Raw genomic sequence first — 24,921 nt, 5'->3', positions numbered from 1 at the left:
TCATAAAGCAGCTCAGTTCATCCTAAGCACTTGTGGATATCTGTACCTGATTTCATATATCCCAAAAAGTGATTGGTTGTTGATTTATTTTTACTACAGAAATCATTTGTAGCACCTAACTCATTATGATGCCAAATTTGTTTTTCCCTAGTATCCATCAATCCTCCATGCCTCTAAACTACACCATTCTGGAGCTTCTGCATTTTCTATGTGCATATCGAGAAAGCTCCAAAGCTAAGCACTATATTGGTAGAGCTGCATCCCATCTGTTACAATTGTATAAATTGCTCCTTCAGGCTAACCTTAATCAACCTGCTTTTTCAATGGTGTTAGCTGCAGTTCCTCTCTTAAGGTCAGTGCTGAAGAAGATATACCACTCAAATGTTGAGAAAAATTATATGGGAAAAGTTACTGAGAAGTACTTCAGTAATTTCTTATTTCAGACAATTAAATACGTTCTCAGTAACGCAAAAAGACATATTTCACTGTGTGTTTAGGTGTACATGTGGCTAATAATAAATAATCTTATTAAGTTAAATAATAAATATCTTATTATTTAACTTCAACCTTGAAATAAGGTAGCAGAAATATTGAAAGTAAATTCAGTTGGTTTAAATTCCAGAGCTCTGACGTCTCCAGGGAATTTAATTTGGTGCTAATTGACTTAACTGTTATAAACCTTTCTGACAATGAAGCAGACTTAATTCCCATTGAATTTTAATCCACACAAAATTGAATTCAGATGGGAAGTTAAACCAAGATGCTGTTCACTCACGGCAAAGAGAATTTTTGTGATAACAATGTTTTCATGGTGCTTTAATTTCTCTTTCCCAAACTATGGCTGTGAAAACAAAGAATTAAATAGTTATTTTATAGAATAGCTATTTAATTCTTTGTTTTCACAGCCATAATTTGAAAAAGAGAATAACACAAGAAAGATATCTGGTGATTAAGTAAAAAAACAAAAATTGGAAGTATTGTGAACTGTGTTATTTGATTCTTTTAAAGCTTGAGGGTAACCCACTGGGCCAAATCCAGCTGGCTGAAAAATAATAGTTCCAAAAGATCTGCAAGCTATCTGCTGTTTACACCCTGGGCACATATAAAGCGATGCAGAAGTCTAAGACTTCTTGAAGATCAGATATTGGCAACTCATGCTGTTCACTCCATCGCTGGACTCTCCATTGAGTCCAGTGGGAGTGGGTGACATGATTTTTTATTTTAAAAAATATACCTTTTTCATATTATACAGGAAGTATAAGTGGCACATATCTTTCTCCATATTCATTGTACCATCAAATCTCTTACTATTGCATCACTGCCACTCATGTTTTCTTAAAGCAACATATACATGAATTGTTTGAAAGGCTTTCAGACAGGACATATTCTCTGAGTTTTCAGTGATGGGAGGACACTGGAATTGGTCCTTCCCTACAAAGCCTTTAGGGTGGCTGCACTGAGCTTCAGTGCATCCTTCATCTCCTTACATTGGAACACCAACAAGATTTGAGCAAACCAAAGTAAAGCACATGCTTTACCAAGTTAATGATCTTCCAAACACAGTTGATGTTTGTCTCAGTACGCATCCCTGAAATCAGGCAGGTCAGAGTCTTCTGTTATGCAGCTGCTTGAGGCAACTCAGCAAGGACCTTCCAGACCTTCCTGGCAAAAGCACAGTCCCATATGCACTTCATAACAGCTCTCAGCTTTTCACTTGGGAGGACTGGTGTAGGAACAGCGACCTCATTAACTTGAATCGGATCATCAATGACCCTGTTGTAAATGTAATTTAATGTTTCTAATTACTTTTTTGTTGTTTTGATTTGTTTTTCCAGTTAAATTTACTTTCAATCATTTAAATTAGATATTTGAAGAACTGTAAAATGTCTCTAATTATCAGAAATATCTAAAAACTATTTAAAAAGTATTTTACTGTCAAAGGACATCAGAGAATAATATCTGATTCCTGGTAACAAAATGGAGCCTGCACCAACTCTGCAGATGGCTCAGCTTGTTCAGCTCTCTGCTTTCACAAATAGTACAGGGCATTCTGGAAGGGGAGGGTGAACAGCCAGTTGTCATTGCCAGGTACCAATGATATAGGAAAAAAGCAGGATGAGATCCAACAAGCCGAATTTAGGGAGAGAGAAGATAAATTAGAAAGTAAGACCTCAATGGTAATAATCTTAGGATTGCTACCCTATGCCACCTGCTAGTCAGAGTAGGAATAGCAGAACAGTTAAGATGAATATGTGGCTTGAGCAGTGGTGCAGGAGGGAGGGTTTCAGATTCCTGGGGCATTGGAACCAGTTCTGAGGGAGGTTGGACCAGTACAAACCAAACGGTCTACACCTGGGCAGGACCAGGATCAATGTCCAAGGGGGATTGTTTGCTAAAGCTCTTTGGGAGGATTTAAACTAATATGGCAGGGGGATGGGAGTCCATGCACAAAGACAAGGGGAAGCAAAGCAGACACCAGAGCAAAAGTTAGAAAAGAGAAAAGTAAGAGTGAAATACAGAAAAATCAAATGCAAAGGACAGAAAGGTAACTAGATTCTAAAAGGACAATGAGTGAAAGGGTACTTCATCTGAATGCCCGTAGTATTCAAAAGAAGGTTAGTGAACTTGTGGCGCAAATCAGTACAAAGGGATATGATTTAGTGGCTATTACAGAAATGTGGTTGCAGGGTGGAGATGATTGGGAATTAAATATCCAAGGTTATCAGGTAATATGGAAGGATAGGCAGGAAGGTAAGGAAGGTGGGGTGGCGCTCTTAATTAAGGATGAGATCAGGGTGATAATGAGAGACGATATAAGATCTAAGGAGCAGAATGTTGAGTCCATCTGGGTAGAGTTTAGGAATAGTAAAGGGAAAAAAATCACTGGTGGGAGTTGTGTACAGGCCACTGAATAATAACATTACAGTGGCACAGGCAATAAACCTGAATGGAACGGCAGTTGTCATGGGGGACTTTAACTTGCACATAGATAAGGCAAATCAAGTTGGTCGAGGCAGTCTTGAGGAGGACTTCATAGAATGCATCCCTGATAGCTTTCTTGAACAGCATGTTAGTGAACCTACAAGGGAAAATGCTATCTTAGATCTGGTCCTGTGCAATGAGATGGGTAAAATTAACAATCTTGTAGTTGGGGATCCTCTTGGAAAGAGTTATCACAGTATGACTGAATTTCTCATACAAATGGAGGGTGCAATAGTTCAATCTAAAACCAGTGTATTATGCCAAAACAAGGGAGATTACAATGGGATGAGGGAGGAGTTGGCTCACGTAGACTGGGAACACAGGCTATATGGTGGGACAGCTGAAGAACAGTGGAAGACTTTCAAAGAGATTTTTCGCAGTGCTCAACAAAAGTATGTTCCAGTTAAAAGCAAGGACAGTAAGGATGGGGAGAGCCAGCCTTGGATAACTAAGGAAATAAAAGAAGGCATCAAACTAAAGCTCATGCATACAAAGTTGCCAAGAGTAGTGGGAAACTAGAAGATTGGGAAAACTTCAAAAAGCAACAAAGAACCACTAATCAAGCAACAAGAAAAGGGTGGATGGACTATGAAAGTAAACCAGAACAAAATATAAAAACAGTAAAAGTTTTTATAATTATATCAAGTGGAAAAGGGTGTCTAAAGTGAACGTAGGTCCCTTGGAAGATGAGGAGGGGGAATTAACATTGGCTAATGTGGAAATGGCGAAGGCTTTGAGCGCCTATTTTGTGTTGGTCTTCACAGTGGAGGACATGTCTAACATGACAGAGAGATGTTATGGATGCGATGGGAGGTGAGGACCTCAACACAATCACTGCCACTGAAGAGGAAGTGATGAGCAAACTGGTGGGCCTTATGGTAGAAAAGTCCCCTGGTCCTGATTGGATGCATCCCAGGGTATTGAAAGAAATGGCGCAAGTTATAGTAGACGAGTTTGTGATAATTTACCAAAATTCTCTGGACTCTGGGCAGAACCTGGTGGATTGGAAGACAGTGAGTGTCACACCACTGTTTAAAAAAGGATGTAGGCAAAAACAGGTAACTAAAGGCCAGTTACCTTTATGTCTGTAGTCAGGAAAATGTTTGAAGCTATCATTAAGGAAGAACTAGCGAGATCTCTGGATAGAAGTGGTTCCATCAGGCAGACACAGTATGGATTCAGGAAGGACAGGTCCTGTTTGACCATCTTACTGGAGTTCTTTGTGGACATAATGAGCACAGTGAATAGAGGGGAGAACAGGTGGATGTTGTATATTTGATTTCCAGAAGGCGTTTGATACAGTGCTGCATAAAAGACATATGGATAAGATAAGGATGCATGGAGTTGGGGGTAATGTATTAGCATGGATAGAGGATTGGTTAACCAATAGAATGCAGAGAGTTGGGATAAATGGGTGTTTCTCTGGTTGGCAATCAGTGGTGAGCGGGGTGCTGCAGGGACAATGCTGGGCCCGCAACTGTTCACAATATACAGCAATGATTTGGAAGAGGGGACCGAGTGTAGCGTATCTAAGTTTGCTGATGACACTAAATTGAGTGGAAAAGCAAATTTTGAAGAGGATGCGTAGAGTCTGCATAGAGATATAAATAGGTTAAGTGAGTGGGCAAGGGTCTGGCAGATGGGTACAACATTGGTAAATGTGAGGTCATCCATTTTGGAAGAAAAAATAGTAGATCAGATTATTTAAATGGTGAAAGATTGCAGCATGCAGTTGTGCAGAGGGACTTGAGAGTGCTTGTGCAAGAATCTTAAAAGGTTGGTTTGCAGGTGCATCAGGTTATCAAGAAGGCAATTGGAATGTTGGCCTTCATTGCTAGACAGATTGAATTTAAGAACAGGGAGGTTATGCTGCAACTGTACAGGGTGCTGGTGAGGTTGCACCTGGAGTACTGCATGCAGTTCTGGTCACTTTACTTGAGAAAAGATGTACCGGCTTTGGAGGCAGTGCAGAGGGGGTTCACCAGGTTGATTCTGGAGATGATGGGGTTAGTCTATGAGGAGAGATTGAGTCACCTGGGACTATGCTCATTGGAATTCAGAAGAATAAGAGGAGATTTTATAGAAACATATGAAATTATGAAAGGGATAGATACGACATAGGCAGCAAGGTTGTTTCCACTGATGGGTGAGACTAGAACTAGAGGACATAGCCTCAAGATTCAGGGGAATAGATTTAGGACAGAGATGAGGAGAAACATGGCTTTTCCCAGAGAGTAGTAAATCTGTGGAATTCTCTGCCCAAGGAAGCAGTAAAGGCTATCTCTTAAATATACTTAAGACACAGATAGATGTCTGCATAGTAGGGGAAATTAAGGGTTATGGGGAAAAGGCAGGCAGGTGGAGCTGAGTCCATGGCCAAATCAGCCATGATCTTATTGAAAGGCGGCAAAGCAGGCTCAATGGGCCAGATGGCCGACTCCTGCTCCTATTTCTTATGTTCTTATGTACAAGTAGGGAGGGACAATTGGCAATGTGTTTATGAAGCAGATCTGGTCTCGGACAATATGACCTGTTTTGCTCTTGTGACAAGAAATAATATATAGCACAGTTGTTTTGAGCCTTAGATACAAGGAGCAAACACTTAATAATTGTGGTAATAAAGTGTACCTTATTGGAAGTATTTTTAATGAAAAATCTGGACTTCATACTGCAATAAAAGAGAACTGCAATCTATCCTTTTAATTAGACAGGAATGTGTAAAACCATAACACCAAATCACTTCATAGAAATTAGCACAAGACAAGCTCTCTTTACTGGTTCAGTCGATTGACACATGATTACTTGACAATTACAATTCCTTATTTAACAGAATGGTGAACAGTCTAAATCACTAAGAACAGTTAGCATTCTTGTACAGCTGTTGATCAGCTGGATAGAATCTAGAAAGCCTACTATATGAAGATGACATTACGCAGATGAACAAAAGTATTGGTTTATTATTGTCACTTGTACCAAGGTACAGTGAGAAATTTGTCTTGCGTACCAATCGTACAGGTCAATTCATTACACAGTGCAGTTACATTGATGTAGTACAGGTAAAAACAACAACAGTACAGAGTAAAGTGTAGTGACATAGAGTTTAAATTTAAAAGTGTAGAACGATTATTGTAAAGGTAATGAGTAGATCTGTAGAGAGCAGCTTGCAATAAGTCGCCACGCCCTGGCGAAAATAATGGGAATGCATACGATTCAGTCTGCCTGTACACACTCCAGTCCCCTTGTACAACACCATTGGAAAAATAAGCTCCAGTGCTTGACCCATTTATATGTTTATGGCTATTTTGAGTTTAATTTGATATTCAATGCAAAACTGAATGATTTATAATTGTTTGACCCTATATATTGAAAATAGTCAGCAGCAATTGGTTCAGGACAGAAACAGAGGACAGTTTTGAGTGGTTGTTCAGATTAGAAACAAGTGTGGCGGTGGGTAATTGGATCATTTTTTTCTGATTTATATTAATGGTTTGGACCATGTTCAGGATATAGTATTAAAGTCATTGCAGTTTGCTGATGATGCAAAAAAGCAACAATGTAGAACAATAGAGAGGGTAGTAAGAGAAAGGCAGAGCTGATGGATGAAATGACATATGGTAGATGAAATTTAATGCAGAGCAGTATGCAGTGATCTAATTTTGAAGGAAGAATAAAGAGAGGCAGTGTAAATAAAATGATGCACTTTCAAGGGAGTACAGACAAAAGAGAACCAAAAATGTGCCGATCAGTCTTTGACAGTGGTAGCAGAACCTGAGAATGCTGTTGGAAGACACTTTTGATCCTTATAAACAGGGGAATGGAGTAGAGAAATTAAAATGATTTGTCTAAACTTTCATGAAAACGCTCCTTGAACCTCAACTGAAGGATTGAATCCAGTTCTGGGCACCACACTTTAGGAAAAATGCTATGGCCATAGAAAACATGCTGATATTTGTTATGGCGGTACCAAGGATAGAAGACATTACTGAAACGGGGGGGGAGAAAAACACAATGCTGGAAATATTTGGCAGGGCAGGCATCAATGTGAAGAGATAAACAGAGTTGACGTTTCAGGTCAATTAAACTAGGAACTTAGAAATCAAACACTGACCATTTCTGATACACATCAGAAAAACCACTTGTCTGAAATTGTTGAATTCAGTGTGGAATCCCAAGGGGGTGTAACGTGCCAAGTGAGAAAATAAAATACTATTTCTCAAGCTCAGGTTGGGCTTCAATGGAATTGCGTTAAAAAAAAACAAGGAGGGAAGTCAGAGTGGGATTTGGATAGGGAATCGAAATAATGTTCAATTAGAAGCTGAAGGTCACCCTTACAGGCAGTGCAAATGTTCCACACAGCCATCACCCAATTATCGTATAGATTCTCTAATGTCATGGCTACCATATTGTGAATGCCACTGCAGTACACTAAATTGGAAGAAGTACAAGTGAATCACGGCTTCACCTGGCAAAGTTAATTCTGTGTATTGAAAACTTTGGATTCAAATTAGTGTGTTGTGACAAGAATCTCCTTCAGCAGTAAACCCTGATTGATGGGTTTGGTTTCTAGTCAGGTGCAAAACACTCTAGAATCAGATTTTTGAAGAGAAGTGCAATATGTATGTGTTACTGCATTTTATATTTAGCATGGGACAACAGAGGATGAATTTTTACCACCTAGGAGAGATCATACAGAATTTCCTATTTTGTCATTAATATATAATTGATTAGATATTGATCAGCCATTTTTAACTATTTTCCCTTAAAACTATATAATTATGTTTCTCTAGAAAAGAAGCAAATAGTTCAACTGTCACAATTAAACAAAACCACAGCAATATCGTGCTGGTAGATCTTTTCGGAGTAACTCTTCATCCTAGTTTCTGATGTGCACTCAAAACTATCGTATCAGGGGGAAGGATATGGATCAAAGAGTTTTTGAATGTTCCTGAGGAACATAAACTTGTTAGACCTGGGCTGAAGCAGCTTATTAGGGGTCTTCTCAGTCTCTAACCTGTGAGTTCCTTTTATTTTGTGCTGGCACCCCAGGTAACATTTGTCTTCCTCACTGCTTTCCCTTGATCTCTAACAAAAGTGTGAATAGAAAACTTGGTAGCTACTGGCAGGTAATGTGATGAGCATTGTGATGTGATCAGAGATCCACTGAGGGCATGGTTTATGATTCATCAAAAGTAGAATTACCACCTAGTGCGCAACTGAGCTTACATAGCAGGAACTTTGATTGTTATTAGTATATGCCAGAATAATATTGAAGGTGATGCATTTAACTTCAATGTGTCTGAGCTGTGAAGGAGAAACATCGACCAGGTTAACACCAGCAATTACTATTCCATAATGCTCACTAGAAAAAGGTATGTGTGTGGATATCAGCACAAGGCCAAATTTTACTCTTATGACAATGTGAAACAATCTGCTGGAAAGACTGCAAGTGAATACCAGCTGCTTGAATGAGATGCCATAGAGTTGTCAAGTGGGATTACAAACATGGAAATGGCAATCATTAAGTATATATTGCTCTATAATTTGCAATTAAAAATGTTTGATTTGCACAGAATCAGCAGTACTATAGAATTTTCCAGCACTGATGTTCTTTTTTTCATCACTGAGTCAAAATCCTGGAATTCACTACCTTGCAGTACTATGGAAGGAAATACAAAAACACTCCAGAGGCTGGACTTCTGAAATAAAAGCAAAAGGTTAGAATTGCTCAGCGGATCGGGCAGCATCTGTGGAAAGCGAAAGAGAGTTAATGTTTTAGGTGTGAGACCTGTTCTCAGTATTATTGAAGGACCATGACCACATTGTAGCTGTTCACTCTGCCTTCTCCTGAATATTCAGGGGTGGATATTAAGGTTGATCTCACCAGCGATGCCCACGATCCTAGTGTCGGGGAAAAATAGTGGCTTTGATCACAGCCAAATCGTAGAAAATCTCAAAACCTCATAATGGGAGGCTACATGTGTCAGCCTATCAGCTATGTGATGTAGCTACAGCCACATTGACTATTGCATGCACCAACCCATTCAATTTCTACCATATTACTCATAGCTACTTATTAGTACAATTCAAATGTAACTATAAATGCTATTGCGATGGTCAAGGACAAGAAATAACATAGTGAGAGACTGTGGAGAACTTTGATGAAAATTAAAACTGGCAAAGGTTTACAATTATAGTTATAAAATCATCTTTCAGATTTGTGTTCTACACTTTTATTTTGATTGGGTTATTATAACATTTGGAAGTTGAGACAGATCAACCATTCATCATCAGCCTTGTCTTCAGTAATCAATTTACTGCAATGTTCATCATTTTCTTTTCATATTCAGTTAATGGAATTATTCTGACAAGTCTTGCTTATTTTGTTCCCTTTGTTTAATTGACAGACTTTCCGATGGCCTGTTGCCAGCAACATTGATGGGACTGAAATGCTGGAGATCCAAGTTTTCAACTACAGCAAAGTCTTCACAAATAGGTGCGACTTTACAATCTATTAACTTGAATTAATGCACAAGGTTTGACTTACTGATCCACTTCTGTCTTTGCTCAGTAAAACTAGTTAGATGTACAATGAGCTGCGTTATTGGTTGTCTCCTAATGGCACAAAATATTTTTAAACTGCAATCAATGTTTTGTTCTTACACTTTAATAATAGAATAATAATTACTGATTTCCAGTCAAGTTGTGGATTCAGGTAACATTTTAAGTAATGATGCACTAAACATACAAAGTAAATTATGGTTGGACTGTACATACAAAGTAAATTATGGTTGGATCTGATCTCCACTGTTGACAATGGGTGACAGGTCAGTTGGAAATTCCTTAAACTCTTGGCTTTACATGTCACCTTGTATATATTAGGAATTTTTTATCTGTCAACAGATGGTGTTGCATCCCTACATTTTACCCCAGGGAGTAAATTATAAACTTTCAGACTCTTGGTGCAGAGCGTTGAATGCCAGACTCACACATCATATATTTGCTTGCTGGCTCGCTCAAATTTCAAATTCATAATTTTCCATTCCTTCATTTTAGTGTAGAAAAATTATGCAACCGCAAATAAGGCAGATGCTTGAAGTCCAGTGTGTGCTCCGGGGTACACAAATTGTTCTCTGAGAGTGCTGCAAATTAAACTTTTGTGCCTTTATTTACCGTCGTTCAATGCCAGATAACCCTTTAAACCAACTATGGATAACATTGTTTCAGTGTTCAGCCTCTGCACCTTCCAGTGTCAGAGACAAGGCTGGATTGTTACTCTAAACAAGACTAATATGGAAAAGGTTTACAAGTATTGTGAAAACTGAAGCTGAATCCCTTTTTTACAGCTGTAAAACACAAGCTATCGCAATAACAACAAAAGTTCTGGGAAATTACCAATGTTCAATTGTCATAAAGTATTTTTGACCTTTGCCACTCTTTCTCACGCAGGGTTGCATCTGTAACCATGGAGGGACAGTCATGCCAGTGCTTAGATTATGACATCCTGTTAGATATGTTTTCTCCAGGTCTACTTGAGGATATCTTGATGTAACCATAAATGCAATTTATGGTGGCAGAAGTTATTGTTCCTTGGAAAATTTATACCATATGTTTACATGTTATTTCAAGAAACATTGCAGGACAAGGCCCTGAAATTTCTTGATCCTCATGTTTATATCTAAAATAGATTGCAAATAATATAAATGTGCATCCTCCTCTCCTTCTCCTTATTAAATATTGAGTTACATTTAAAAGTTACAGAGAGCTGACTTCCTGTCATGTAAATGGGCACTGTGGATGTGGAGTTGAGGTTGGTGAACCAGATCCAGGACAATCCAGCCAATATATTTTTAACTGGATTACTTCTATGCAAGTACAAAACCTGGAAGGTTAATAGACATAAGCACAGATTTAATCACTGATCAAAGGATGCTTCCAAAATCAGCTGGAGACCCAAGGTATTTTAAAATTGCCTCACTGTTTAAACATTCAGTCAGATGAATACCTTAATATTTTTGCAAGCATCTGTTTACCTTGAACAATATAAATATGCTTGAAATGACAGATCTTGTGAGACTTTGTTAAATATTGTGCAAATAATATGATGAAACAGAATAATTTTAATAAAGTTAAACACTTCAACTTGTAATATGATTGCAGGGGAATGGATTGAAAGCTGGCTGTTACATAGAAAACAAAGTGTTGGAATAAATGGGTCCTTTTCAGGCTGGAGACATGTAACCAGTGGTGTATCCCAGGGATCGGTTCTTGGAGTCAATTGTTTACTGTTTACATTAATGACCTGGAAGAGAGAACAGACTGTAATGTTTCCAAGTTAGCCAATGATATGAAAATAGGTGAAAGGGCATGTTGTGGTGAGGATATTGTGATTCTGAAACAGCATACAGATAGAATGAGTGATTGGGTGAAAACTTGGCAAATGGAGTTCAATGTGTGAGGCCATGCACTTTGGTGAGAGGAATCAAAAGGCAGATTATTACCTAAATGGAGAGAGACTGCAACTGAGTGAAGTTCAAGGGGAGCTAGGTGTTCTAGTGCATGAATCACAAAAAGTTAGGCAGATCCAACAAGTAATTAAGAAGGCAAATCACATGCTGACCTTTATTGTGAAGGCGTTGAAGTTTAAGAATGGGGAGGTTTTGTTACATTGTACGGAGTGAAGCCACACCTGGAATACTGTATACGGGTTTGTTCCCTTTACCAAAAAATGGATTTAATACCTTTGGAGGCAGTCCAAAGGAGATTCACCAGGCTAATTCCTGGGATAAGAAGGTTGTCCTATCAAGAGAGGATAGACCATTTAGATCTTTATTCTTTGAAGTTTAGAAGAATGTTGGGTGACCTTATTCAAACATATAAGATCCTTAGGGGGCTTGAAAGGATAGTAATTGGATGGTTTTCACTAGTGGGAGAATCAGGAACAAGGGACCGTTCATTTAAAACTGTGGTGCATAGAAGTTTCTTACCTCAGAGGATAGTGAATCTCTGGAATTCTCTGCCCCTGAGGGTGATGGAGGACAGATCATTCAATGTATTTAATGTGGCGATGAATAAGCATCTGAAAGTTCAAGGAATTGAGGGTTACAGGGAACTAGAACAGAAGAGGAGTTGAGGCTAGCAGAGATCAGCCAGGATCCTATTGCAAGGGTGGGGGGGGAGGTGGGCGCAAGCTTGAGGGGCCTGGGGGCCTATGCATTCTCCTGTTTTCTAGTGTTCCTGTGGAATACTTTCAATGGCAATTTATTCAACAAATTAGTGATCATGCTATATCAAAACAGCCTCAAGATCACAATCGTTGTCATAAACATTTTGTACCAATGTGTTAGAAGTGGGCTATGTGATATTAGTAACAACTACATTATGTAAAATAGTTCATTCTATTATTTTAATGAGAATTTTCATACATTTAAACAAAACAGGGTAGAAATTAATTGATACAGCTCTAAAATAGTGATGCTGTTGAAAATTAGCTTAACCCAGAAAAAAGTAGTTTTACACTCATATCTGTGTAACTTAGGATGTATCAGGAAATCTGTCTCCTCATTTTTCAGCCAAATTTTCCTTCTCCACTTTTGTTCTGTATGAAACTTTCCTCACTGTTGCCAACAGTAATGCAACATGCACAATCAGTCTGCCAGGAGATTTTCAACATTACTGCTCCAAAAAATAACAGTTCTTATCTACTTGCATAACAAAAAGCTTTCAATTTCCACTGAAATTATGTCAAGGAAAGGGTCAATATTCAAGCTGAATAATGTATTTACAATATTTAAATTCCTGCAAACTTCATTTTAACAATTACCTTAAACATGAATAGTTCGGCAGTGACCATTGATGAATTTCTTGCCGGTTTTCAGAGATACTATTCACTTGCCGGAGATTGAATAAGTTGGTAGAGCCCAGGCACAGAGCGAGATCAGTAAACAGAAGGAAATTGTATTCAGATTCCTGCTGATTTGAAAAGTACTTTTTTTTTCACCAAAGTGCTAAAAACATCATTTGCATAATAATTTAATGTAATCTATACTATGAACCACCACAGTTAAGTATATATTTTTTGAAAAGCTGCTTTGGTTTTGAGACATACTCCTTAACATATTTTAGAGCAGTAACCTGGTGCAATTTGATAAAATGGAAATAGGTCCATTACAAAGATCCAAGCATTTGTACCCATTGTCTCTAGTTCATCACCCGGTTGTAGTCAATTTTAACGAACTGAAGGTAACTGTTGGAAGAATATAAAACCATTTTCTGGTTATAATTGGGTTGAGTAGTTGGTTTCCTAGTATATTTATATTCAAAATCTTCAAAGCAAATATAATTATCTGAAACTCAAATTGTAATCAATACAATCTGGAGACTTGCTCAATTTTCTTAATGAGGATACACAGCACGTTATTAAAACCAGTAGAAAGGATTACAGAACTATGATTTGTGCTGGACATAATTCATGCTTTTTGTCTCTGTTGATTACTCCTGCCTTTGATACTGTCAGGTGTAGTGCAGCTGGTAATTAGTCTATAAAGGTTGTGTTCTGAAATGAGACAAATCTGCACAAAATCTTAAATACATAATGGTGGAATGTGATAGAATGACCTTTTTTTAAAAAAAAAATCGGAATTAGAGAGTGGAAATTTGTCCTCTGAATGTGCTGAATATGCCATGAAGTGTTGCTTGTGCATTGAACTCTACATTTGAAATTTGATTCTGCTGAAGTCAATGCAGCCAAATTTCAGAAGTGGGGATCAGCATATGTACATATATCTACTACACACAGCAGAGGACAAATTGGCACACATTGGTCTTTCACACATTTCCTCACATGCCTTTTTAAACTTTTGAAGCAGTTGATGAGCCAGGCACAGCTAGTAGAGCTGCTGCCTCACAGCTCCAACAACCTGGGTTCAATCCTGACCTTCACTGTTGTCTGTGTGGAGTTTTCACATTCTTCCAGTAACCAGGTGGGTTTCATGCCATGTGTTTGGGTTTTGTCTCACATCAAAAACATGTATGGGTTGGTAGGTTAATTGGCCATTGTAAATTGCCCCTTGTGTGTAGATGAGTGGTAGAATCTGAGGAAGTTGATGGGAATGTGGGGGAGAATAGAAACAATTAAGGTAGGGTCAGTGTTAAAAATAGGTGCTTGATGGTAGGCATTGACTCGATGGGCAGAAGGGCCTGTTTCCATACAAATAGAAGTAGTTTTATTTCACAGGCAAGTTGACATGCAAGTGACAATCTAAGCAAATTCTACTTGTTTCCTCAATTTCACTTCTCTTCTCAAAACAAAGGGGGAAGAAAAGTAATAAACTGTGTTCCAAAATCCTTCAGTAGGATAAAATATTTGTTTTAATCATGTCTTTTACTCTAAACTAGATCTAACCATTAGACCAGGTCGCCTCCATTTTTCCATTTAATCTTTCTAAAACAATCTGTAAATGCAACACAATTGCAAAATTCCCAAATCATTTCAGGAAATGGGGATCAAATTTTAAAAGATGTATGGGTTCATGTCTAACATCCTAAATCAGTAGACACAACACTGCCATTCATGCAGATGATATATACTGCCTTACATTTGAGGTAAGATGGTAAACAAACAAAGAATTCTATCCAGTTCATGGGGAATCTGTCATGCCACATTTCTTTGATCAGGTTTCTATAAGAAGACTGTACCACCATTGTGAATTGTGAAGACAATTCCACTGGTTTTGGTGTTTCACAAAGGAATTTATAATTTGTACAGTTTGTGAACTGTCAGTGAATTCACTATTACAAATAATTGTCTATCCTTCCCCATAACACAGATTTATATTTGATTGAAATTAATCCTAACAGGATCTATGTTGACAACAAAAGCCAGAAGACAAAGGGAATTAAGGTTTCAGAGCTCTAAAATATGGTTGTTATGTAGCACCCATGTAGTTGCAGCTCAAATAGGGACAGAAGATGCCTCCCAATGGAGACAATTAATGAACAACTGTTATTTAGAAAACATAATTAACAAAACTCATGCTCATAAGGTCCCACCAGGCATAAGGCTTTAGTTGCTGTTTGTTATGTAAGAAAAACATAGCCCTAATCTTTGTTCACAACCATCTATTAATTATTCTTTTAACATGTGATGTAATTTGTTGTGACGTACTGGACTGGCTGGTGTAGTGTTTGGGAATGGGTGACAAATGATACTTGGAAATTAGTTTTTCTTTAAACAAAGTCTTTTCGCTCTTGGTAACCAATGCGGCACATCTGTCATTGTTTCTGTCTGATACAGTAATTCTATTGTCTACTCTGCCTATCTTGTTCTTTTCTAATTATGGCAGCACAGTTATGGCCTGATTTAATTTCTGACAGAGGAACGAGAGGTACCTGTTATTAATATTTCACAGACACTGTTCCTCTTGCTGAACAACAGAAATGGGATGGATGCAGTATCAAATGGACATAGATTTAATTATTGAATCCGATAGGATACTGAACCCAATGTGTCAACATCCTTCAGGTTTCAAACACCATGGGATTAGTTACTTGTGTAGCTAATCCCTAACTCATCCAAGGTACGTCTTCTGAGAACACTTGCAATAAGACATCAATGTCCTCATTTCAATCAACCTTGATCTGTTGGTGTTCAGACCTTCTGCCACACAGACTGGCTGTTGGACATGCTTACAGGCTTATCCACCTTACTCACGTCTACATGTAGAATTGCTTCAGAAGTACGCCTTACTGAGCTGCATAAACATTCTCTGTAGCTGAAATAGCAAGTTGGCAAGTTAAAGCCGACAGGTATTAAGAACAATTTGTGAACTGCAGCTAGGATGAAGTCTTTCCAAAATCAATTGGTAAAATTTCCTCTTAATGAAGTTGATTGCTGGCATTTCTTTCTTGATTTACACAGTTTTGCTCGCTTTTGTTCAGAGCATGAGGCATATATGCTGTTTATTTTCCCTGTCCATCATCATTACTATGGCTAATAACTGCACCTACTCCAGGATCTGAAGTGATCTCATTATATCTAGATAACCAATAGAGACTCGCTCTTCAAACTTTGCTTACATCAATCAAATATATCTTGTTGAGCAATTGTCCAGTTTTCTCTCTTGTTCTTCTTAGGAAGATGGTGCAATCATGTCATCTCCACAGCTATACCTACTAAGAATCTGGATTAATATTGAATAAAGACCTTTGTAAAGGTCTGAGCTCTGCCATATTCTCAATTCTTTTGCTTCAGTATAGTATCAGCTTTGACCTTGATTTACTGTAGTCCATTATAATCTGCCTTTGGACCAAGATTGACGAACCATGTTTTAACAAAAGTATGATTGGATCATTTAAATTTCACATTATGGTGGTGGAGACACTTAAGAATTTCTTTCAAATTATGTAAGCTATCCTCTACATGGGCCCTGGCAATGAGAAGGTCATGTTGAATGCAATTATTGTCATTAATGCTCTGCAAAAAATTTTGAACAAAGTGATCAGTGGTGAAGATTTAACTCTTTACAGCAATATAAAAATACAAACTCCTGTGTGTCTTGGCAATGAGATGTGGCTGACTTCTCTCATCCGTATCTGGCTGTGATAACTCCAATTCCATGAAAAGCTTCACTCCAGCCAACTCTGCATGCAGGTCTTGAGATGTTGGCAGAAGTTATTACACATCATCAATTACCTAATTTATTTTCCTTATTATCAATGTACACTCTGTCATATCAGTCATAAGTATCATTTTTATTGGAATTACCCACAGGCTGATTACAAGACTCTACTCCTTCAAGTTTGGCATGCTCTTCTACTTGGCTTTTTAAGGACTAAGGCACAGGCCATAATTTGTAGTAGATGGATATGACACCAGGTTTGATGTGTGCCTTTTGCCTTGTATCCTGTGGAGACATCCTTGGAGACTTCATTGTATTTTCACGGTCATTCTAACAATGTTTGGTCTTCTGGGCCAATCCTTATCCCAACCATATTGGTCTGCTGTTGCAGTCAGTAGCATTGTCAGCTACAAATCTTGGTAACTTAAGGCTTTGGCTATTGTAACATATTGTACATTGTACTTATCCAAGTAAATTCAAACTTTGCCTGAAGAAGTTTTGAGGTTGACCATGACTTGCCCCAATGAACACTGTGACCTTAAAATTTTGTTGCTTCACACTGCCATCACTTGTAGTGTATATGCTGGACAGATTAAAGTCTACCTGGCCTAAGTCAGTTCTGATGTGTTGTAGATTCACTCTTATTGTAGCACTTCCTTTGCTGTGCCAGTATTGCATTGAAAACAGCACTTCTTTCTAATATCTCATATTCAGATTTGTGCACTGCCGTGATGTGCCTTTTTCCTCTGACATGTGTGGCAATTATGTGGGTAGTGATTGCCTTGACATCTATCGTATGGATTCATTGCCACTTACAGTCATGTAGTGCCACTGTTGTTTCTGGACCGGTGTTCTGAGTGTTGTCCTTTGACTGTATTTACGTCTGTTGCTGCCAATATGTCTGTTGCTGGCAAGAGTCAGAATTCATTGGTATTTTTGACAACCACCTCCAGTAGAGTTGCAGTCCTGCAAGCCAGATCAAATGTGATGGGAACATCCTGGAGTGAATTCTTTGATCATTCAAACCACACAAATATCTTGCTCTCAGTATCAATCTAAAAGTTCTTCAAAATTGCAGTGCTTTGAAAGATTTTTATTGTGACAGTACAACTTTATCTTTTGCTGAATTTGCAGTTTTCCACTCTGCCAGATAGCTACAGGTTAAAATATTGTTCCAGCTTCTGTGCTCCCACTGTAAATGGGATATCTTTACCTTTCCATGAAGTTACTGGGTTAGTGAGCATGTAATACACTATAGAGCTGATTTCTATGAGTGAAATCACTTTCTTTCCCCTTCTTACTGCAGCATTCAATACTGGTGCTATTTCCATACATTTCAAATTGGCCACCAGAAAACATTTCCATTGTCTTATAAGCTGTGAATAATTCACAAGTCTCGTACATTTATAAAACCTGTCAGTATTGGAGTTCCCATTTATTCCCATTTTCCTATTGAATGGTAAGACAGAACTCAAGCCTCCTGTGTGTTTCTCTCCCTTGCTGCTGATGAACAATGTCTTTTTTTCGCACTAAGCAATTGCTGCTTCCTGCATCTCCCCTCTTGTTTATCTAATTTGCTGGTGCCCACATGAATTCACCAAGATACTGTACATTTGGGAACCTGTGCCATTTCTTCCTCTTGACCTTTGAGTTTCTTGGGGTCCCATGATGAGTGCAATTAAAGAGCAGTGCTCCAGAGTTGCTCTGAAGCCTTTTTTCAAAAGATCACTTTTTCTTCTGGGTCAGTTGACATCAGTTATTGGAATTATCCTCATCACCAGTTGATATGCAGTTGTAATGTAAGTGTTAATGTGAACTAGGCTGGGAATGCTGGGAGCTCCAACAGCAAGAATATCTAGAAGATGCCAAGAGCTTTGGGGATGGGTGAGTTTGAGAGGAGGGGTTGGGGGGGTGGATGGCTTTGGAGAGGAGTTTTGGGATGGGAGGTGGGGGCAAGGTGGTGGAGGGTTTGGCGGGGGATGTAAGATATTATTTGTCTACTTTGCACTTGATTGTTAATCTGGCAGGCAACTATTTCAGTACCCACAGCCATGCTTAAATTAGACAACTGTTAGCATTAAAATTGGATGCTAAATTCAAATTTCTTATCAGTCCAGCATACACCGAGAGCCTGATTTTTATCCAGAAGCTAGAAAATCCAAGAATATTCTTGTTACAGATTCAGCTCAGCCCCACATATTTCAGGGACCAAAGAGCCTTTGAAGTGGCCAACCAGTTGCTAGAATTTTGGCAGAAATTGAGCAGAAAGCCTACTTGTACTTCAGTTGATGTTATGTTGGCAAAATGTGAACAGCTCTAAGGAAATTCTGGACCATTATTTTTAAAGAGTTGATAAATACTTAAATTGGCAACATTAACCAAAAACTAAGTGAAAACTATCTGTTATATTGATTTTCTGCAAAGTTTGCATGTATATTTAAAATGCTGCTTTTGCTTCTGTTTTAATTACCTTTATTTAAATGTGGCATTGAAATTTTCATTAAGCATTGTATGACAGACAGCTGAAGTGGGAAAATTAATACAACACTAATGACAGAACTCAAACCTGTTCTGTTGTTGAATGCAGCTCCATAGAGAGAGCAGAAAGTTTGCAAATGTGGCTTACATTGGTTTGCCTCTAATCATGGCCATGCTTCTTTCAATGTCATTCGTTTTGGTATTGCTCCTTTTTTCTTTCTGTCCTTTGCTGTTGCCTGATTCTTCTCTGGTGCCCATTCTTATTGTTTAATCTTGAGCTTTCTGACATTCTGTGGATCTTTTTATCTCTGTATGGTTCACATCTGAGAGAGATTAATTTCACTAGTCAGAAACAGGGATCAGAAGAATCTGTGGGTGAGACCCTGTCACATGAACTAAGGCAGTGCTGAGTAGAGAATGAGGTGGAGGAACTACAAAGTAAATGGCTCATGAATAATGATACATTGGTAAGTGGGAAGACTTGATGTGCTATTTGAGAATGATGAGTATAACAAGTTAAAAAATGTTCTCTGAAGTCTGATGCATTGTTGGATTGGTAATTTGAAATTGTTACTCAATTTATAAAATATGAGAGAATGAATCTAGGTAATTACAGACTTGCTAATTTAACATCAGATGTTGGCATAAATCACTGGGGACCGAATGACTGAGTACTGTATATGGCTATGTACTTGTGAGTAGTAGACCCCTGTCCAACAAATATTTTGAAGAGACTGCAGTCATGGTGGAAAGGGTTGTGTGCATGTTGTCTATGTGGACTTCCAGAAGATCCACACAGAGATGATGATGATAAATGACACATGCAGTATTAGAGATTACTATATAAGAATACGAAAATGGAGCAGAAGTAGGCTTTAAAGCTCCTGGAGCCTATCTGCTATTTGATCTTCGGCTTCATTCACATTTCTACTCAACTTCCACATCCTAGTTAGTTGGGAGTTGGAAGGCAGCATCCATCATTAAGGATCCTCACCATACACCACATGCCCTTTTCCAGTTACTACCATCAGGAAGGTGGTACAAGAGCCTGAAGACCCACACTCAATGATTCAGGAACAGCTTCTTCCCCTCCATCATCAGGTTTCTGAACAATCCATGAAAACTACCTCATTTTTTTTGCACTATTTATTTTTGTGATTTATAGTTTTTCATGTCTTTACACTGTACTGCTGCTGCAAAACAACAAATTTCACGTCATGTCAGTGATAATGAATCTGATTCTGATATTGAGGTGGGATAAATGGAGTATTATTTTTTGGCTGAAGCTACTAAATGGAATTCATCAGATATCTGTACTGAAACACTGTAATATTCTCCAAATATGGAACTGATTTGAATGAAGGAACAGAAAGCTGTTATAAGATGGAGGAGGCACATCTGAGGTTTGGAGTAAAAAATGTCTTAAAATAATTTCCATCTTTATTGGTGATAGAGCTAATTGGGTACTATCAACTACAAAAACTTCCCTTTTTTATAGCAATATGACATTGTAAAAGGTATTTTCCAGGTACATTTTTAACTAAATTTGGCAATAAGTAACATAAGGGGAATTGGGGCAGGTAAATTTAAAACTTGTTCAAAAAGGTAAGCTTCAAGGAATGTGCTGGCAGGGTTTAAGGAGAAATTTCAAAGTGGTCAGACTGGATTGCTGAAGGAGTATTTGGGTGCGCCTGAGACATTAGAACTGGAGGAATTCTGAGTTCATAGAAATGGTGCTACTGGAGGCAGTTATAAGTAGGAAGGGACAAAGGCATGAGGAGAATTAAGCAAAAAGGATGAGATTTTTTAATTTGAGCATTTCTGGACTCTGATCTAATGTAGGTCAGCCTGCGTAGGAATGACTGGTACATGTGATGTCTATCAGTCTTTACACACCCTCTCAAAAAGGCTCCTGTCATTTCATTGTAATATTAATAAGGATGCAGGATTATGACCTGAAACACCAACTATACCTTTAGGATGCTGCTTGACCTGCCAAGTTCCTCCAGCAGCTTGTTTCTCCCTCCAGATTCCAGCATCTGCAGCCTCTGGTGTCTCCATAATAAGCTGATGTCAAACCTTAGCAACTCAGAATTGTTTTGCCAATAAAGGAGACCACTCAGCTTGTTAATGCCAGTTCCTGGTAGAACAATATATTCAGTTCCAATCACCTGCTATTTTCCCATAGTTCTGTAAATTTTTCTTGTGCCTCGCCAATTCACTTTGGAGCTCTCTCAACCATCCTTGCATTCATAGAGTCATACAGCACAGGAACTAGTCCTTGGACCCACCATGTCCATGCCAACCATTGAGTTCTCATCTATACTAATCCCATTTATCAGCCGTTGGTCTGTTACCTTCTATGCCATGGCGATGTAAGAGTTCTTCTAGATACTATTTAAATGTTATGAGCATATCTGCTTCCAACACCAACTTGGAGTGTGTTCCAGATTGCAAATATTTCTCCTCGGATCACTTTAGTCCTCTCACTCCTCACCTTAAACCCATGCCCTCCTGTTTTAGATGATTCCATTATGGGGCAAGGTTTCCCACGATCCACTTTATCTATGCCTTTATAATTTGTATCTTTATTGAATGTCTTCCCACCACCCCCAGCCCCCCCCCTTCCAATTTAGCTGTGTCCACTTCCATGTCCAGTCATTTTTCATATCTGAAACAATCCATCTCAGGCAACATCCTGGTGAATCTCCTCTGCACAGTCTTCAGTACAATCACGTCCTGCACACAATATGCACACAAGCTGTGGCCTAACCTAAGCTTTATAAATTGTACCATAACCTCCATGTTCTTTGCCCTAGCTAATGAAAGTCAACATTCCATATGCACTTCTTCACCCTGTCTACCTGTGCTGCGATCTTCAGGGATCTATGGATTTGTACACCAAGGTCCCTCTGTTCCTCAGTACTTCCTCAGTCTCTACCATTTATGGTGCGTGTCCTACCCTTATTAGACCTTCCAAAATGCACCATCTCACGTTTATTAGGATAAAATTCCATCTGCGATTATCCTGCCCAATTTACCAGCTTATTGATATCATTCTGTAACCTTAGACCATCCTCCACACCATCGACAACACCACTATTTTTTGAGTAATCTGCAAAGTTACATATCATACTTCCTACATTCATCTCCAAATCAACAGGAAGGGTCGCAGCACCAATCCTTGTGACAAACCACTGATCACAGACTCCCTGTCACAAAAATTATCACCTTTCTGCATAAATTAAAAGTCTTTCATCGCTTCCCCATTGTGCCTTTTGCTCATCATTTTGAATTTGTGTTCCAGTTCCTCAAATCCGCAGGTGGAAGTGGTTTCCCTCCATTTCCCTATCTTAACCAGTTGTAATTTGCACATCTCTATCAAATCTCCTCCCAACCTCATTTTCTCCAAGGAGAAAAGCTTCTCTATTCTAACTTTGCTGAATTCCCTCATTCCTGGAACTATTCTGGTAAATCTACTTTTTCTCTTCCACCTCTACCCCTCCTCAACTTCACTGAACACTTCCAACCCCAGTAAGTGTGCAATGTGGTATCTGTCATACACTCTTTACAATTTTTTCACTGTTCTCTATCTGCTGTGTTCCCTTCATCAATTCTCTTTGTCAACTCATCAGAAGTTTCAATTGAGTTCGTCAAATATTCCAATTATTTTCATCTGACATACCTGAGCTAGCTTTCCTGTCTCTAGCATAAACTTCTCCAAATGCCTATTAATTTTTCCTATATTATTTTTGAAAGCTTCTCCAACACCACTTCTGTGACCTGAAGTATATATTAGAATAGCAACAACTTGGTCTTTATAGAAGTTCAGCCATTACAATATAGCCTGCCTTTGCTATTAGGTTGTTTCTGTAACTGAAAATGACCTATAGTGTCAAATACAAGTTGTTGTTAGGGAGGTATAAACTTGGCTGTGTTTAATGATGAACAAAGTAAAATAACTCAGGCAGTGATTAAATTGCAGTACAATAATTAATTGGAGTTTTTCTTAATTACAATGCAGAACATTTTGTTCTTTTTAAAGCAGGCAAATAGCATTCAGGGGAGGAAGGCACAACTGCATTGAACTCAATCCCTTACTAATGGGTTAGATGCCAATAATGTGTTCTGCTGCAGTCTGTTGGTTCCAAGCTACCATCTTGACCAGATCATATGCCTTGCTCAGCCAGAGAATAGCTTGAGTTCAGGATGTAGAGCAGGTGAGCCCAAAACTGCAGAAATTCATAGAACTAGTTGTGGAGCCAGGAGTATGAGAATACTGACTACCAAACCCCAGAAATGTACAGTATGTATGCTTCACAATCTATCGTCATGTCCTCAAAAACTGCAATCACCATCTTAACTAGTTATGGATCCCTGATTTCTGTAATTAAGACGTTCATTGTCTGAACAGATAGTCTGCACAAGGGGAGCTCCCTTTTTTAAAAAGAAAATGCTGATGGCCAGGCATCAACAGGATAGTAAATCTACTGACTAACAAAGCTAAGTTAACAAAATGTTGTGAGTAACCTTTTGATAGACTTGATACATTTCACAACTAATTTTGTTGGAAAAATCTGAAGATCACAAAATAAAATGATGCATTATAAGTACCATCAGGAACTCATTATAGTTTTTTGATTTTTCATTCATTGGTTCTTTCACTTGAACTGGGAAGATTACTAAATCATTTGGAATGGGTGGACTTGTTAATGCAATGTTCATATTCCTTTCCTTTGATCCCTGTAGTGCATTACTTAAAAGGAAGTCCAAACACACAGGATTGTCTCTCCATTAACTATTATGTTCTCCAATTTTGTTACCATGGCAGCTGGACCTGGAACCTAATTGAAAGCAAAATTTAAAAAAAGTCACAAAACTTGTACTTTTAAAACAATTAAACTTGCAAACATATGGATTATTAAATTATAAAGGTTGGTTATGGCTAGAATTAACTCCTGCCTGAGTAAGGACCTGGACCCACTGAAATTTGCCCACCACCACAACAGGTCTACAGCAGATGCAATCTCACTGGTTCTCCATTCTGCATTGGAGCACCTAGACAACCACAAGACATACGTCAGGCAACTGTTTATCAATTACAGCTTGGCGTTCAACACCATCATTCCCTCAGTATTAATCACCAAGCTTCAAAGCCTGGACCTCTGTATCTCCCTCTGCAACTGGATCCTTGACTTCCTTAATGGGAGACCACAGTCAGTGCGGATCAGTGATAACATCTCCTTTCTAACAATCAACACAGGCGCACCTCAAGGATGCTTGCTTAGCCTATTGTTCTACTCTCTCTGTACTCATGACAGTGTGGCTAAGCACAGCTCAAACACAATCTATAAATTCTCCGGTGACACCATTGTTGTTGGTAGAATCTCAGATGGCAATGAGGAGGCTTACAAGAGTGGGATAGATCAGTTGGTTGTGTGGTGTCGCAACAATGACCTCACACTCAATATCAGCAAGACCAAGGAACTGATTGTGGACTTCAAGAAGGGGAAGCTGGGAGAACCCACATCAGTCCTTATTGAGGGGTCAGCTTCAAGTTCCTGGGTGCCAATATCTCAGAAGATCTATCCGGGGCCCAAAACATTGATGCAATCACGAAAAGGCACACCAGTGTCTCTACTTCATTAGGAGTTTGAGGAGATCTGGTATGTCACCGAAGACTCTTGCAAATTTCTATAGATATATGGTGGAGAGCATTCTGACTAGTTGCATCACAGCCTGGTATGGAGCTGCCAATGCACAGGATCGCAAGAGGCTGCAGACGGTTATAGACTCGGCACAACCCTTCCCACTATCAAGGGCATCTTCAAAAGGCGGCACCTCA

At 38.7% G+C, this 24,921-nt stretch overlaps 1 protein-coding gene across 3 annotated transcripts in view; it reads left to right on the top strand.

Moving 5' to 3' along the window:
• The window catches only part of otofa (otoferlin a), a 283,609-nt gene that overhangs the window by 58,350 nt on the left and 200,338 nt on the right, over positions 1 to 24,921 (top strand). For all 3 annotated transcript variants that reach the window (XM_052024320.1, XM_052024318.1, XM_052024321.1), the window contains exon 3: positions 9,387 to 9,475. In XM_052024320.1, coding sequence (XP_051880280.1) covers positions 9,387 to 9,475 — 89 coding nt within the window. The remainder of the gene's footprint in view (positions 1 to 9,386; positions 9,476 to 24,921) is intronic.

Source organism: Pristis pectinata, chromosome 10, assembly GCF_009764475.1.
Source record: "Pristis pectinata isolate sPriPec2 chromosome 10, sPriPec2.1.pri, whole genome shotgun sequence".
NCBI lineage: Eukaryota > Metazoa > Chordata > Chondrichthyes > Rhinopristiformes > Pristidae > Pristis > Pristis pectinata.
This window is presented reverse-complemented; position numbering and strand designations above follow the sequence as displayed.